At 37.8% G+C, this 16,010-nt stretch overlaps 1 protein-coding gene across 1 annotated transcript; it reads left to right on the top strand.

Annotated features, from left to right (window-relative positions):
• Positions 1-624: 624 nt before the first annotated feature.
• LOC110900364 (putative disease resistance RPP13-like protein 1) lies at positions 625-4,821 on the top strand. The gene has a single exon (XM_022147243.2). The coding sequence runs from the start codon at positions 766-768 to the stop codon at positions 4,819-4,821; it is 4,056 nt and encodes a 1,351-aa protein (XP_022002935.2). The 5' UTR covers positions 625-765.
• Positions 4,822-16,010: the final 11,189 nt, after the last annotated feature.

The raw sequence follows: 16,010 nt of genomic DNA, 5'->3' as shown, positions 1-16,010 counted from the left end.
CAATTGGCAAAACAATTGGAGTTTGGTATTAGTGTGGTGTTGCGTTAACCGTTCACTAAAAACGGATTTGGTGTAATTCAAGCTGTAAAAAAACAAGTGATAATTTATATTATATTAAAATATATTTTGATACCTAATTAAATTAAATTTCACTACTTATTAAACCAATTTAGTGTTTTTACACCTCATTAATTTAGTTTTCTTAACAAAACAACCAAATCTACTTTTAATTTACATTATTTTCGACAAATCCTAGGCTAGGCGCTTTGTTCGGCATTTCAGTTAATGACTAGTAACCGTCTAACCAAGCGCGACCACCGAAGCTTTATAAATTCTTTATTTTAATCAAATAGAAGGGGGTTTATATACGCATGTTGTCAGTTTTATATAGTTTTAAATTACATTTGTTAACAGTTTATCTTAAAATAATTATAAAATCAGTATTTGGTTGGACAACTTGTTTGTAATAGTAATACCATGCATATTAGTACATGATATACCGAATCAGATATTTACAAGACAATATGAATAATTGAATACAGAATGTAAGATGACTGACTATATGTGGATGACTTACACTCGTTCTTTTCCTCCACTCATATCTTATCAACATTTATCCATATGCATGTGAATTCAAGACAATTGGTTGAAATTAGTGACCATAAAACAACGTTCTTTCTCTGCACTCATCTTATCTCATCTTCATTCCTCTCATACAAAACAAACCAACTACTTACTCTCATTTCCAATTTACTACTGTTAACAATGGCTGATGCTGCTACTACTGCACTTGTCAAACTCATATTTGAAAAGCTTGCTGATGAAGTCTTCAAGGAGTATGCTCGTGCTCAGGGTATTCACTCCGAGCTCGAGAATTTGGGGAGAGAACTGTCCCTGATCCAAGCTCTTCTTCATGATGCTTCTGAAAAGGAAGTAACTGAAAAATCTGTTGGGCTATGGCTCAGTAGTCTCCAGCATTTGGCTTATGACATCGAAGACGTACTCGATGATGTGGCTACGGAAGCCATGCGTCGTGAGCTGACCCAGGAATCAGGAGCAAGCACAAGCAAGGTAAAAAAACTGATTGTCCCAACTTGCTGCACAAATTTCTCACTAAGTCATAGGTTGTCTCCCAAGATAGATACTATTACCATCGAGTTACAACGACTATATAAAGCAAACGCTGAGCTAGGTTTGACGGTGAAAGATGGAAAGGAGAGAGATCCTAATAGAGGAAACGAAACCTCTTTGCTAGAATCTGATGTTGTTGGGCGAGAAGGTGAGAAAAAGAGATTGCTGAAGAAGTTGTTAGGGGGTGATGGGTCATCCAAGGAAAACTTTAGCATAGTACCCATAGTTGGTATGGGTGGGGTTGGCAAGACCACTCTGGCTAGAATGCTATATAACGATACACAGGTGAAGGATCACTTTCAACTCAAGGCGTGGGTTTGTGTTTCTGATGATTTTGATGTCTTTAAGATAAGCAAAACCATTTTTCAAGATGTGTCAAAGGAAAACAAGGAATTTGAAAATTTAAATCAGCTTCAAGTTGCTCTTACAGAACAACTTAAAGACAAGCGATTTTTACTAGTTCTTGATGATGTGTGGACCGAGAACTATGACCATTGGGAAAACCTAGCGCGACCATTAAAATCAGGGGCTCCTGGAAGTAGGGTAATCATGACAACTCGCAAGAAGGAATTACTCAAAACGCTAGGTTTTGGTCATCTAGACCTTCTGGAGAGTTTGTCCTCTGAAGATGCTTTGTCTTTATTTGCTTTGCATGCATTGGGTGTAGATACATTCGATCCATACCCAAACCTTAGGGAAAAGGGTGAAGCTATTGTGAAAAAGTGTGGTACTTTGCCTTTGGCTTTAAAATCAATTGGAAGACTACTCAGAACAAAAACAACACCTGAAAAGTGGGACGACGTGTTAAGTAGTCAGTTATGGGATTCTAAATATGTTGGTGATCTTCCTGAAGATTGGAAGGTGATTTTTCCGGCCCTTATGCTAAGTTATCATGATCTTTCTGCAAATTTGAAGAGGTTGTTTGCATATTGCTCCTTGTTCCCTAAGGACTTCTTGTTTAACAAAGCGGACTTAGTCTTATTGTGGATGGGGGAAGGTTTTTTAAGTCAATCAAATGCAACCAAGTCACAAGAAGACTTTGGCAAAGAAGATTTTGAAGCACTGTTATCAAGGTCCTTTTTACAGCATGCACCTAATGACGAGTCTTTATATGTGATGCACGACCTGATGAATGATTTGGCCACATTTGTTGCTGAAGATTTTGTTTTAAGGTTTGAGAATCATACCAAGCTGGGGAAGGAAGCTTTGACGAAGTACCGTCATATGTCGTTCATTCCTGAGCGATATGAAGCTTACCAGAAGTTTGAGCCTTTTAAAAGGGCAAGAAGTCTACGAACATTGTTGGGAGTATCTATGGATCAAAATCGTATAAGGTACTTTTCCAGTAAGATTTTGGTTGACTTACTTCCTCAATTACCACTATTAAGGGTGCTTTCTTTGAGTGGCATTGAGATAAGTGAGGTACCAGATTATATTGGTAGTTTGAAGCACTTGAGATATCTTAACTTATCTCGAACTGACATCAAAGAGTTACCAGAGAACATTGGTAATCTTTTTAATCTACAGATATTGTTGGTTTGTGGATGTTACAGATTGACTAAGTTGCCTAAAAGCTTCTCAAAGCTCAGAAAGTTGCAGCATTTTGACTTTAGAGGTACTTCGTATCATATAAAGTTACCCTTGGGGATTGGAGAGCTGACAAGCCTACAAACTCTCACCAAGATTGTCATTGGAGGAGATGGTGGGTTTGCTATAACGGAGCTTAAGGGATTGAATAATCTCGGTGGGGAACTTTCCATTGTAGGGTTGTGCAAAGTGCAAAGCGCAGTGGATGCACATGAGGCAAAATTATCTCTAAAAAAGCTTACTAAGTTAGAGCTGAATTGGGGGGATGGTTCTCAACATGAAACACCTGAAAAGGAGGTTCTCGAAGAGCTGAAACCTGATAGTGAATGGTTGAAAGAGCTTGCAGTTAAGTCATATGGGGGAATAGAGTTTCCAAAATGGGTTGGGCATCCTTCTTTTCACCGGCTGGTTCATGTGTCGATACACAATTGTAAAAATTGTACATCTCTACCACAACTTGGGCAACTACCTTCACTTAAGGAGTTGTATATAAGTAGGATGCCTAATGTTGAATTCATAGGTTCGGAGTTAACTGGGACCAACCAGCTAACTGTTGCTGCCTTCCCTTCACTTGAAATCCTAAGGTTTGAAAGTATGCATGGTTGGGAGGTATGGTCAACCAATAATGAGGTTTCTGATGCAGTGTTTCCTTGCCTTCGGGAGCTTCAGATAGTAGACTCCCCCAAATTGATTGAAGTCTCATTAAAAACACTACTTTCAGCGCTTCCATGTCTTAGAAAACTTCTTATAGTAAATTGTCCCAAAATGATTGAATTCTCACCTGAAGCATTACCCGCACTTGAATTTTTACATTTTGAAGATATGTTTGGATGGAAGATATGGTCTACCAATGATGCAGTTTTTCCTTGCCTTCGTAAGCTTCATATAAACAATTGTCCTGAATTGGTTGATGTCTCAGCTGAAGCACTACCTTTGCTAAGAGTGTTAAAAATTGATGGCTGTGGCGATGGTGTGTTGAGAAGTCTGGTTCAGGCAGCTTCATCAATTACTAAGTTGAAAATGAGTTCTATTTCAGGGCTTACTTATGAGGTGTGGAAAGGTGTTATAGAACATATTGGGGCAGTTGAAGAAGTAAGAATTGAGAAGTGTAATGAAATAAGATACTTGTGGGAATCAGAAGAAGAGGCGAGTAAGGTTCTTGTGAATATAAAGAAACTGACAGTATCTGAATGTTCAAATTTGGTGAGTTTAGGAGAGAAAGAAGAAAAGGATAATTTTGGGAGCAACCTCCTGTCATCTCTTAGGATTTTGGAGGTAAGAGACTGTGACAACATGGAGCGTTGTTGTTGTCCAAATAACATTGAAAGTTTGGATATCAGTGATTGTAGTTCACTTACACATGTCTCCTTCCCAACAGCAGCAGCAGGAGGAGGTCAGAAACTCAAGTCAATTGATATATGGGGTTGTGAGAAACTAATGGAAAAGATTAGTAGCGCAAGCATGCCCATGCTTGAAAGCATAAATATAAGTGACTGGACCAATTTGAAATCAATCATGCAATTGGGTAACTTCATTTACCTCACTAGTTTGATTATAAAAGAATGTAACAGCATGGAGTCATTGTCTGCCCTTCAAATGAAGAATCTCAGCTCATTAAAAGTTTTGGAAATCACAAATTGTAGAGGTATTGATCCTTCCTGTCATGGTGGGGTTTGGCCTCCCAATTTGTGTTGCCTTCGTATAGGGGGGTTGAAGAAGCCCATGTCAGAGTGGGGCCCTCAGAATTTTCCATCTTCCCTTGTTCAGCTATGGTTATTTGGTGAACCCGATGTGAGGAATTTTAGACAATTATCCCACATATTCCCCTCTTCTCTTACTCATCTTTGGATAGAAAGATTTGGTAAACTGGAATCACTTTCAATGGGACTCCAACACCTCACCTCCCTCCAACATCTCACCATTGAGCAGTGCCCGAAGTTGAAACATCTGCCAAAACAGCTACTACCGTCACTTTTGAGTTTGAAGATCGAAGAATGCTCAGATCTGAGAAAAAGGTGTGAAGGAAGAGGATCCCACTACTATCCCCTCATCTCTCATATCCCCAAAATCGAAATAGACTCCGGGTACTTTTTTATTATATAACCTTTTGACTCCTTGTGGTTTTTTCATATGTGTAAATTATATACTTATTTTTTATTTCATTTAAACAACAAATTTTACATACAGTCTCAAGACAATTAAGTAAATTATTCTGAATTATGAGGTTTATTAAGATCTTTGTGCCAAAAGAAAATGTTTTTGAAAGAGGTTAGAAGAAACTGAAAATGCAAGTTTGTTTAGACATTATTTTGCTATGCTCATGACAATTGCAAAAAGAAAATGTTTTTTTAGTCTTAGAAAGTCAAACATTTTTACTTTCTTTGCAGGTTTTACACTGCTGAATCTGGATTTATGATATTCTGAAGCCGGAGGTAGATGACTTATATCCAAAGATGGAGAAAGCAAGGTTTTGTGAAGCTCAGATTTTTGCAGATTCAACATTTGACTTTTTTAGTCGGAGGTCAACCCACAAAAATAAAGTAAGTTAGAATTAATTGTTTGTAAAATCAATTGATTTGTGTGTTGAGAAGAACTAAAGGAGATGAGGATAGTGATATAGCATCACATGAGAGTTGAATTAATTCTAATACTAAAATGTTTAATTTCAATGCAGGAAATGAAATATTGAATTTTGAAAGAATAGTTGCTGAAGTTAACTTGGGAGCTAGAAATAGAAATACAAGATGGGCTTGATCAAAAGAATACAACTGGGCTGTAGCTACGTTTAATTGGGTTGCAGAAGAGGAACTTGGGCTGTTGGTGTTGGGTTAATCTTGATTGGGATATAGCCGGGTCACCAAAACGGGTCGAAACCGGGTTTCACATGAAGGGGTCAAAAGGGTTGTTGCGGAATTGGTCTTGGTTGACCTGAAAAGGAGTTGAACGTGTGAAAGGTAGCAACTTGTGAACGTTGGAATGCTACGTATCATGGAATAGTGGCAGATATCAAGCATGTGTGATTTTGTTTTTCTATAAATAATGTATTTGCAGTAGTTTGTTTTTTACACACTCATTTTATTAAGAAAGTCTGCAAGCAGGAAACCTTTGAGTTGGCCTGAACCAACAGAGTCAAAAATAGAATTTTGAGTCTGCATATTTTATAATGAACTTCAAGCAAACATAATGGCAGAATACACTTTCTCTTGTTCACAGTCGGTTCACCGGGTTGGTTTCTTATGTTTAACTTTAATGCAATGTATTTGTATTTGGCTCTTTAAATTTTGTTGAGTTATGACACATGGATTCATATGTATTCTTGTGATTTTTGTTGGGTTTTGGTAATTGACAGATGAATTATCTAGATAGACTCTAGATGTGTAATAGATGTTCGGTTGGTCCAGTCTGCTATTATTCGTACCTAAAGTTAGTCAATTAAACAATATGTTGTAACATCGCGACATATTATTAATGGTGGGCTGAATTAATTATAATAGAAGAAAGTTGATTTTGGGTGTTACTAGGTTAGTGTGAACCACCCTTACGATGCCTACAAGATGTTTGATGAAATGCCTTAAGTGTCAAGTTCGTATAATTTTGTAGATTTTGGCTTTAGCTATGTTCTAAAAGTTACACTGAATGAAATTGTAAATGAATACGCACCATGGAATATGTATATACATGTATGATTATAGTCAGAAGTCCTTGTTGATTAAATGAATTAAAATCATCTCGAAAAAAGAACTTGGAAAAAGGGGTTCATAACGTGTCAAATGAGAGAATGTAATGTTTATCATAAATAAAGATAACACAGTAGAAAGACAATATGGACTCTTATGTAAACATTAAGATTTTAATTGACCCGTATGTGTGTTGAATGGTTATTTAATAGGAAACTTGAACCATAACAACGAGTAAGCATCCCTTAATCCAAAAGAAGGCAGCTATTCTAGGGTGGAGATAGTATGGTTTTGTGAAGCTCAGATTTTTACAGATTCAACAGTTTGACTTTTTAAGTCATAGGTCAACTGACAAAAATAAAATAAGTTAGTTTCTATTCATTCATATAGGTAGTTGTTCAAAGCTTATTGAACTCTCACCTGAAACACTACCTTCACTTGAAATTTTACGGTTTCAAAATATGTTGGGATGGAAGATATGGTCAACCAACAATGCAGTTTTTCCTTGCCTTGGTGAGCTTTATATAGCAGATTGTCCCAAATTGGTTGATGTCTCAGCTGAAGCACTACCTTTGCTAAAGGTTTTAAAAATTACTAGATGTGGCGTTGGTGTGTTGAGAAGTCTGGTTCGGGCAGCTTTATCAATTGCCATGTTGCATATGGAATCTATTTCAGGGCTAACATTTGAGGTGTGGAGAGGTGTTATGGAGCTTCTTGGGGGAGTTGAAAAAGTAAGAATTGATGAATGTGATGAAATAAGATTCTTGTGGGAATCAGAAGAAGAGGTGAGTAAGGTTCTTATGAATATTAAGAAACTGCATGTATCTTGGTGTTCAAATTTCGTGAGTTTAGGAGAGAAAGAAGAGGAGGATAATTTGGGGGGGCAGCAACCTGTCATCTCTTAGGATGTTGATGGTAAGGCATTGTAACAAGATGGAGCATTGTTGTTGTCCACCTAGCATTGAACGTTTGGATATTGGTTATTGTCGTTCACCTACACGTCTTCTTCCCAACATCAGCAACAGGAGGAGGGCAGAAGCTTAAGTCACTTCATATACGTGATTGTATGAATTTGAAATCAATCATGCAATTGGGTAACTTCATTTACCTCACTGAGGTGTATCTAAACAACTGTCCAAATCTTGAGTCATTTCCCGACATTCCACTGCCTGTTCTCACCCATTTGAAAATAGAAAAATGTGAAAGCATGGAGTCATTTTCTGCCCTTCAGATGGCAAATCTCACCTTGTTACAAGAATTGACAATCAGAGATTGTTCCAAGTATTGTCCAATTTGTGTTTCCTTGAATTCGGGAGAGGTTGAAGAAGCCCATGTCGGAGTAACTTCTCTTGTTAAGCTACAGTTATTTGATGAACCCTGTGTGAGTAACTTCAGACAATTGTCTAACCTATTCCCTTCTTCTCTTACTGAACTTCGGATATACGATTTTGATAATCTGAAATCGCTTTCAATGGGACTCCAACAACACCTCACTTCCCTGCAACATCTCACCATTGTCCGTTGCCCAAAGATGAAATATCTGCCAAAACACTTGTTGCCTTCACTTTTGAGTTTGAAGATCATTAAATGCCCAAAACTGACAAAAAGATGTGAAGGAAGAGGCTCCCACTACTATCCCCTCATCTCTGATATCCCATCCGTCAACATTTAATATTAAAATACCTTCATACGTACAATACACAGGTACATTTTTCTTAAATAACCTTTGACTCCTTTTAGCTTTTGATGTGTAAATCGTATATTACATTTTTCTTATATTTAAACATCAAATTTTACATACTATGCTCATGGGAGTTGCAAATTTCTTTTCTTTTTTTTTTTTTTGATTCTTAAAAAGTCAACTTTTTAACTTTCTTTGCGGGTTTTATTCAACATTTTTTTTTCTATGGATTTTCTTAATCCGGAAGAAGACAACAGTATTCAAGGATCGAGAAAGCCTGGTTTTGTGGAACTCGGATTTTAATAAAGTAAGGTTTAATCACTTTTCATTCTGTTGTAGATGTGGTCTAGGTTGTTTACTCCTTTAGATCAATCTGTTTTTGTTATGCCGGTCCAATCCGATTATGAACCAAGACCGAGGAGACTTATAAGTATAAACCGAAGCCTGCGAACATTGTTTATTTCGGTCTGGTTACGACCAGACACTTGGCAAAACATATTTTACATGTGGTGAAACGGAATTAACAGTTATAGCCTGGAAACTAGACTTCTCATTATGATTAAATACAACTGATAAATACATGACTTGAGTGATGTTACAATTAATTGTTTGTAAAATTAATTAATTTGTGAGTTGGAAAGAATAAAAAGTCTTTGCTGCAAGTTGGTGCTCTGATACATGTATTCAACCTTGGGTATACACCTTCCATGTAAGATACATTACATAATTTACAAGTCTTTTGTTGTTCTATTCACATCCTTAAATCTTTGTTTATACGGTTCCCCCTTTTGTTTTTGTAGCAATAGGTAACAATAAGTGCATTAATCTGCAACGGCGGCATAGGGTAAGAGTGAGACACACTGTATTTAGTTAAATAAACCGTTTCTGAATTAAACAGATCAAATATATGTATCAATATCCACTGCAATCATGTATTCTGAATTCTTTAGTTAAATAAACCGTATTTAGGTCAACCTTTTTCTTTTAACTTTTTAGCAGGTTTTACAATGTTAACAATTTTTTTTTCAGTGAATCCCAAAGAAGACAACACTATTCAAAAATGGAGAAAGCATGGTTTTGTGAAGCTCCGATTGTACAGATTTGACTTTGTTAGTAATAGGTCAAACTCACAAAAATAAAGTAAGTTTTATTCTCATCATGATAAAATAGAATTGAGAAATATCTATCTTGAGTCATGTGACAATTAAATGTTTTTAAAATTAATGTAATTGCTTGTTTAATTGCAATGCAGGAAACAAAATATAAAATGAGTCTCGGCAGGATACTTATGCCTTCTTGTGAATATGGGTCTCCTTTGGTGAAATTGGATATGAAAGAGAATCTGGGGATAATGCTGAGGAAGCTGGGTCGTTGGGTGATTACGTTAATGAAATGAACCAGTGAAGAGAAGTTGAAGCAGGGGATTTGGATGACGTCATCAAAAGAAGGCTCAAAGCATGCTTGATTCCCCTGTTTTGATGAATACTGTAAAGGAATATTAAACGGGTTAAAATTTAGCAATTTGAAAGGAAACGGGTCACGAGATAGTTGAGGTGTTGAGCTAAAAGTCTTTGCTGCAAGTTGGTGCTCTAATACGTATTCAACCATTGGTAGTTTGCTAAAGTTGACTTGTATTTTGTTTTCAACCATTGCTTTCGATTGCCGTTTAATAATAGCATATATGCAACTCTGCAGGTATCAAAACACTATTAGGAATAAATGATGGATGGGCGGTTCATACTATGCCGGTTTAATCTGGGGAATTGATATTAAACAAAGAGTCACAAGAACAATGAGCTACACAAAACAATATCATGAAAATTGAATAGTTATACTGCTGCAATATTTTAAGAATTTTGGGTTTGACTTCTGAAGTTAATCATGTTACCTTCTGAGTTCATGATGGTCTTGTTGTAATCAATAGTATACATTAAACTTGTAGTCGTACAATGACATCTCTTGTTGATTTAATTGCTTCATATTAATGTTGGACTTAAAAAGTCAAATTGTTCAGTGCTTTTTTATTGCATTTGCAGAACCAATATGAACTCCATAACATTGTAATCTTCTTATTGATAGTATTTGTTTTAAGGTTTAAATGTATTTATTGAATAATCCCTTAGACATTTATTGATTCTGTGACAATTCTAAACTTGGAGGTTAGTCAAGTACCTATAAGTCAACTTATGAAACAAATTTCCACAATTCAGAACTTGTGACAAATTTGACACTTTCCCTATTTTACCAATAGAAGTTGTGATGGTATTTGGTGACTATTAATCAATATTACTTGTAATCTAAAGATTTTACATCAATTCTGGATTTCAAAATAATCTACATTGCCTTAAAGTCAAACTCATCAAGGATGCTGTTTTTAGCCCATACTTACCAGACCAACAGTCAAGTTGAATTTTTTTACGAAACTTAACCCTGTTATTATCCAAAAGTTATTGTAAATTTCAAGATATATTATCAACTTTGGATTCGGGTCCATAGTATGTTTGACCTAAAAAAGTCAACCCTAGCTGTATGTGTTTATTTTTTATTAGTATCTTGAGTGTAATATTGCCTATCAGTGGTGTTAAACATGTTAAAAAGAAACGGGTCAAACGTGCCACCATATAGTGAAGTATGCAAGTTGGTGCTATGATTATGTATTCAACCATTGGTACACGCAAATACCTTGATATATTATTCAACCTATAGTGAATTAATGTATGCAACCATTTGGGCTAAAAACATCAGTACTGGAGTTTGCTAAAGTTGACTTTTATTTTGTTTATCAACCATTGGTCTATATAATGTATGCAACCATTTCATGAACATTTACATAAAAAGATCGTCATTCCACTGATCTGCAGTTTGCCTCAAAAGGAATTTTAAAGTGTTATTGAAGCATTTCATCAAACACGTGGAATGCAATTCATCGGTATGTGAAATTACATACAAGTCCAACTGAAGCATTTCATCAAACACATGGAATGCAATTCTTCAAATACTTGAAACATACATAACATTGAATTTGATTTTTGAATGGAATCAAAAAGAGCATCTGAAATTTCATGCGGGAAACTAACTAAGTTTTGATAATTAACAAATTTGATTTTGACCCGATCCCGTTTTGACCCATGACCCGACCCGACCCAACTCGACCCGTTTGCCAGGTCTAGTACTCTAGTACCTAAAAGTCAACTTATGAAACAAATCTCCACGATTCCGAACTTGTGACAAATTTGGCTCTTTCTCTATTTTACTAATAGAAATTGTTATTCAAATATTTCACATTAGTTCTCACCTCAAAAACCAAAGTGGTGGTGGTCCATTGGTAAAAGCAAGGCCTTTAGACACCTTGGGAGAGGGAGGTCTTGGGTTCTAGTCCATAGACGACATGGAATAAAAGAAATTTGCCGTTCAAAAAAAAAGTTGTGACCTCAAAAATATCATCTATAATTTGCACCTTGTATCAGGGATGCTGTTTTTAGGCCTAATACTCACCAGTCCTATTTTATTAGTAACTTTTTTTGTAAAGTAGAATGGATTATGTGATTGTTGAGACTAAAGGGATGTTGAAGTGATGTATAAGATACTTAAATTTTAATTACATTGACGAAAAAGTAGAAAAAAAATGACCAGAAAAAGGCCCATTACATTAAATGAGCCTTGAAATCAATTTGAAATCAATCATGCAATTGGGTAACTTCATTTACCTCACCGAGTTGTATCTATACAGATGCCCAAGTCTTAAGTCATTTCCTGACATCCAACTTCCTGTTCTCACCCGACTGGAAATAGAAGAATGTGAAAGCATGGAGTCATTGTCTGCCCTTCAAATGAAGAATCTCAGCTCATTAAAAGATTTGACAATCAGATATTGTCCAGGTATTGATGCTTCCTGTCATGGTGTGTTTTGGCCCCCCAATTTGTGTTCACTTGGAATAGGTGGGTTGAAGAAGCCCATGTCAGAGTGGGGTGTTGGTGCACCTGTGTCTGTACTTTGTCTGTATTCGGTCTGTATATTAACGATGTCCATATCAGTCCTGTAAGTTGACCAAGTCAACCGTCCTCCTGGTTTGACTTAGTCAACAGTCGAAAGATAGTGAAAGATGTTCTGATCGAAGGATAGACTCGAAGGATACTAGATCCTTCGAGGTACTCGAAAGATATGGTTAGACCATGGTTCGACCATGGTTCGACCATTAGACCTCGAAGGATGATCCTTCGAGGTCAATGCTGATCATTCGAGTTTGTTGTTGTCGACAGATGATCCTTCGGACCATCTGTCGATTTGTTGGTGCACCTGTGTCTGTACTTTGTCTGTATTCGGTCTGTATATTAACGATGTCCATATCAGTCCTGTAAGTTGACCAAGTCAACCGTCCTCCTGGTTTGACTTAGTCAACAGTCGAAAGATAGTGAAAGATGTTCTGATCGAAGGATACTAGATCCTTCGAGGTACTCGAAAGATATGGTTAGACCATGGTTCGACCATGGTTCGACCATTAGACCTCGAAGGATGATCCTTCGAGGTCAATGCTGATCATTCGAGTTTGTTGTTGTCGACAGATGATCCTTCGGACCATCTGTCGAATCCTTCGATCTGGCATCATGGGCTGGGTATATATATACCCATGCAGTGTATGTGAGAGAGAGAGTTCTGCCATTCTACACATCCGAGAGAAAAAGCTTTGAGAGCATTCTGTCCAGGACTCACACACACACACTTAGAGAGTTTATAGAACATTTCTGTAAACATTGAGCTTGTAACCGAACCCTCATTGCATTAATACAATTTGTGTTAATCGGTGAACTTGTGTGTTTGTTTCTCTACTTGCTACTAACTCGGTTTGCTTGCTAGCTTGGATTCCGCACTCGCTAGTAGGTTTGTATAACAAGGTTTGAGGTTCGTCATCCATCGGATAGGGACCTACAAGTGGTATCAGAGCTTGGCTCTTTACCTTGTTTAAAACCGGGTTTTTACAAGTTTTGGTGTGTTGAAACACTTGGTTTTGCACCTGTTTTTACTTGGTTTCTTACATTTTCCTTGAGTAAAAACGTGTCTAAACTAACCGGGAGTGTTTAAAGTTGGGTTGGGTAACTTGAAAACTGGTTTTTAAGAAACTTTGTATTTTCCGGCCAACTTCCGGTGTGTTTCCGGTGACCAGACTTGGTGGATAAGGTTTGCCATTTTTGGACATTATTTTTGAAAGTCAAAAAGTTGGTGAAATCTGTGTGCAGAACATACCTTTCTGCCGAAAGTTGGTACACCAACCTGTCACCTTTTCACCAACCTATCACATCAGATCAGAGTGTGTCAGAACCTGCCGAAAGATATCTTTCGACATCGAAAGACTATCCTTCGACATCTATCGATCAAGGAAGGCTCGAAAGATAGTTATCCTTCGACCCATCCTTCGAAGTTTGGATCATATCCTTCGAGAAAGGAATCTAATCGAAAGACAAGTGTCCGAAAGATAAGGATTTATCTTTCGAGATCTGTTGTTCGAAAGATAAGGATTAAGCTCGAAAGATAAGGATCTTTCAAAGGAGAATCCTTCGAGCTCTTGAATCTTTCGAAATCATTGTTCGAGACTCAACAGTAATCTTTCGAGTACTGTTGATCCTTCGAACAATAGTTGATCTTTCGATTGTGGTCAGTTTATTGTTAACAAGTTTCTGTGATTTCAGATCTTTCGACCAGATCCTTCGACTGTGTGATCTTTCGGGTGCTCATCATCTTTCGTGACTTGGACATAGAATTTATTTTTCTTGTCAAAGATGAATCCGAGTTGGTGGGGAAATCCGGCTCCAGACAGTGGAAAATACATGAATACCAGTCAATCTCCATCATGGGCAGAATCTCCGGTATCTACATCCTCACAAACAAATGCCACTCCAGCTGGTCAATGGGCGTTTGTTTCAAATCAAACTCCGAGTATACAAAGTCTTCTATTAAGCGAAAGTGAAACTGGAAGTTTAAACAGGCCTCCAAAGTTGATGCATCTTAATGAATATCCGGGATGGGTTGATCGTTTCCATACATACATTCTTGGTCAAAATACAGAGTTGTGGTTGCGGTTCACTACGGAATTCGATCAAACTATCGAGGTTGCTGCTTCTTCGACAGCTACATTTGCCGATCTTCCTGATGATCAAAAGAAGACGTATGACTTAGAAAAGAAAGCATACGCTATTCTCACTCAAGCACTGAGCAAGGATATTTATCATCAGTTCGTCAGTTTCAAGACTACGAAGAAGCTGTGGGATGCATTGAAGACAAGGGGAGTAGGTAATGAAGCCACACGTCAACTACGACGGGATCTACTGAAGAAAGAATTCGATGGCTTCACATGTATGGATAAGGAGTCCTTGGGAGATATGACAAGCCGTTTTTATCACCTACTTACTGAACTGACAAACTTTGAAGTCACAACGACTCCAACAGAGGTGGTAAAGAAGTTTGCCGATGCATTGCCTCCTCAATGGAATAACTTTCTGGAAATCTTGAAGTACAACGGAACGTTGAAAACTACAAATATCAACGATTTCGTGCAGCTCCTGGAAAACAAGGATCAGGAAGAAACGTTGAAGGCAAAGAGAGTTGCAGTGCCACAGAATCCAGAAATGTATTACGGCACCTCCAATTCTTCATCAGCAAAAGTCGGTTCACATGCTCCACTTCAAACGGCATTTGTCACAAGCACGGATGTGTATGGCAATCCAGTGCAAGTTCCTGTAAAGCCGCCTCCAACCACAGATCTGTATGGAAATCCAATACAACCACCTCCTCCTCCTCCTGCTCAACAACCTCAATATGCGTGTTATGGAGGAACATCATCTGCTGCAGGTCAACAATCAAAGCCAAATACAGTACAGCTTGACACTTCAAGCTTCTCTAAAGTCAGTGTAGAAGTAGCTAAGGAGCACATGGAGCTACTTAACACTGTAGTAAGCGCGTACTGTGGATTGATAGAAGGTCAGATTGGAAACATTAATCTGACACAAGAAGATTACAGGCAGATTGATAAGGAAGAGATGGACTTGATGGATATCAAGTGGGCCTTTGCGAGTGCTGTGAGAAGAGCAAAGGATTGGATGGAAAGTACAGGCAGAACCAGCTTGGAAAGTAAGCGAGACACCAAGTATGGGTTCGATAAGCAGGCTGTTAAATGCTTCAACTGTGGTGAACGGGGCCACTTTAAAAGGGAATGTACAAAGCCAGCACAGCACGGGAATCAAAATCCCTTCAGAAACCAAGGCAACCAGCAGAATCAGAACAGAAACACTGAGCGTTCATTGGTGCCTGCAAACAACCAAACCAACAGAGCACTTGCAGTTCAGGTGGATGAAGGTTGTGACTGGTCAATCCAGTTGGGTGGTGATGCTCCCGATAGAACAGCATGCTTTGCTCAGGTTGTGAAGGAGCTAGTTCACACCAGTGGTGGAGAATCTTCCGCCAGTGGTGGTGAATCGTCTGAAGATGAAGACTCCTCGGGGTATAGCAGGAGCACTGATGAAGAATCATCCAGTTCTAGTGATGATCATGTGGGCGAGACATCAAATGCAGCAATCGATGCAGATATTGATGAACTCTTGGGAGAAGGTGCAGCAGAAACTCAAAGAAGATCTATTCTGGTGGATCAAGCTGCTTATACCTCGTCTTCTCTCCATTCAGCCTTTATGGCTAATGTCGACAGTTCATCAAGTCAGGTATGTGTCGATGAACCCACTGCTATTAACTGTGATGAATGTGATAGATTGCTTGCTAGATGTGCAGAATTAGAAGGAAACATGTCTGAGTTGCAAGCCAAACATGATGCTTTACAAGCTAGTTTGTTTGACTTGCAAGACAAACATAGTTCCTTGAATGCTGAATGGTGTGACTTGCAAAGCGAGCATGAAGCTTTGCAAGAGAAATATGATGTGACATTCATCCA

Source organism: Helianthus annuus, chromosome 13 (genome assembly GCF_002127325.2).
Source record: "Helianthus annuus cultivar XRQ/B chromosome 13, HanXRQr2.0-SUNRISE, whole genome shotgun sequence".
Taxonomy (NCBI): Eukaryota; Viridiplantae; Streptophyta; class Magnoliopsida; order Asterales; family Asteraceae; genus Helianthus; species Helianthus annuus.
Note: the sequence above shows the minus strand (reverse complement) of the source record. Positions and strands in the feature narration are given on the sequence as shown.

Coding starts and splice junctions, on each gene's coding strand:
- LOC110900364 (XM_022147243.2), top strand. CDS start 766: ATGGCTGATGCTGCTACTACTGCACTTGTCAAACTCATATTTGAAAAG.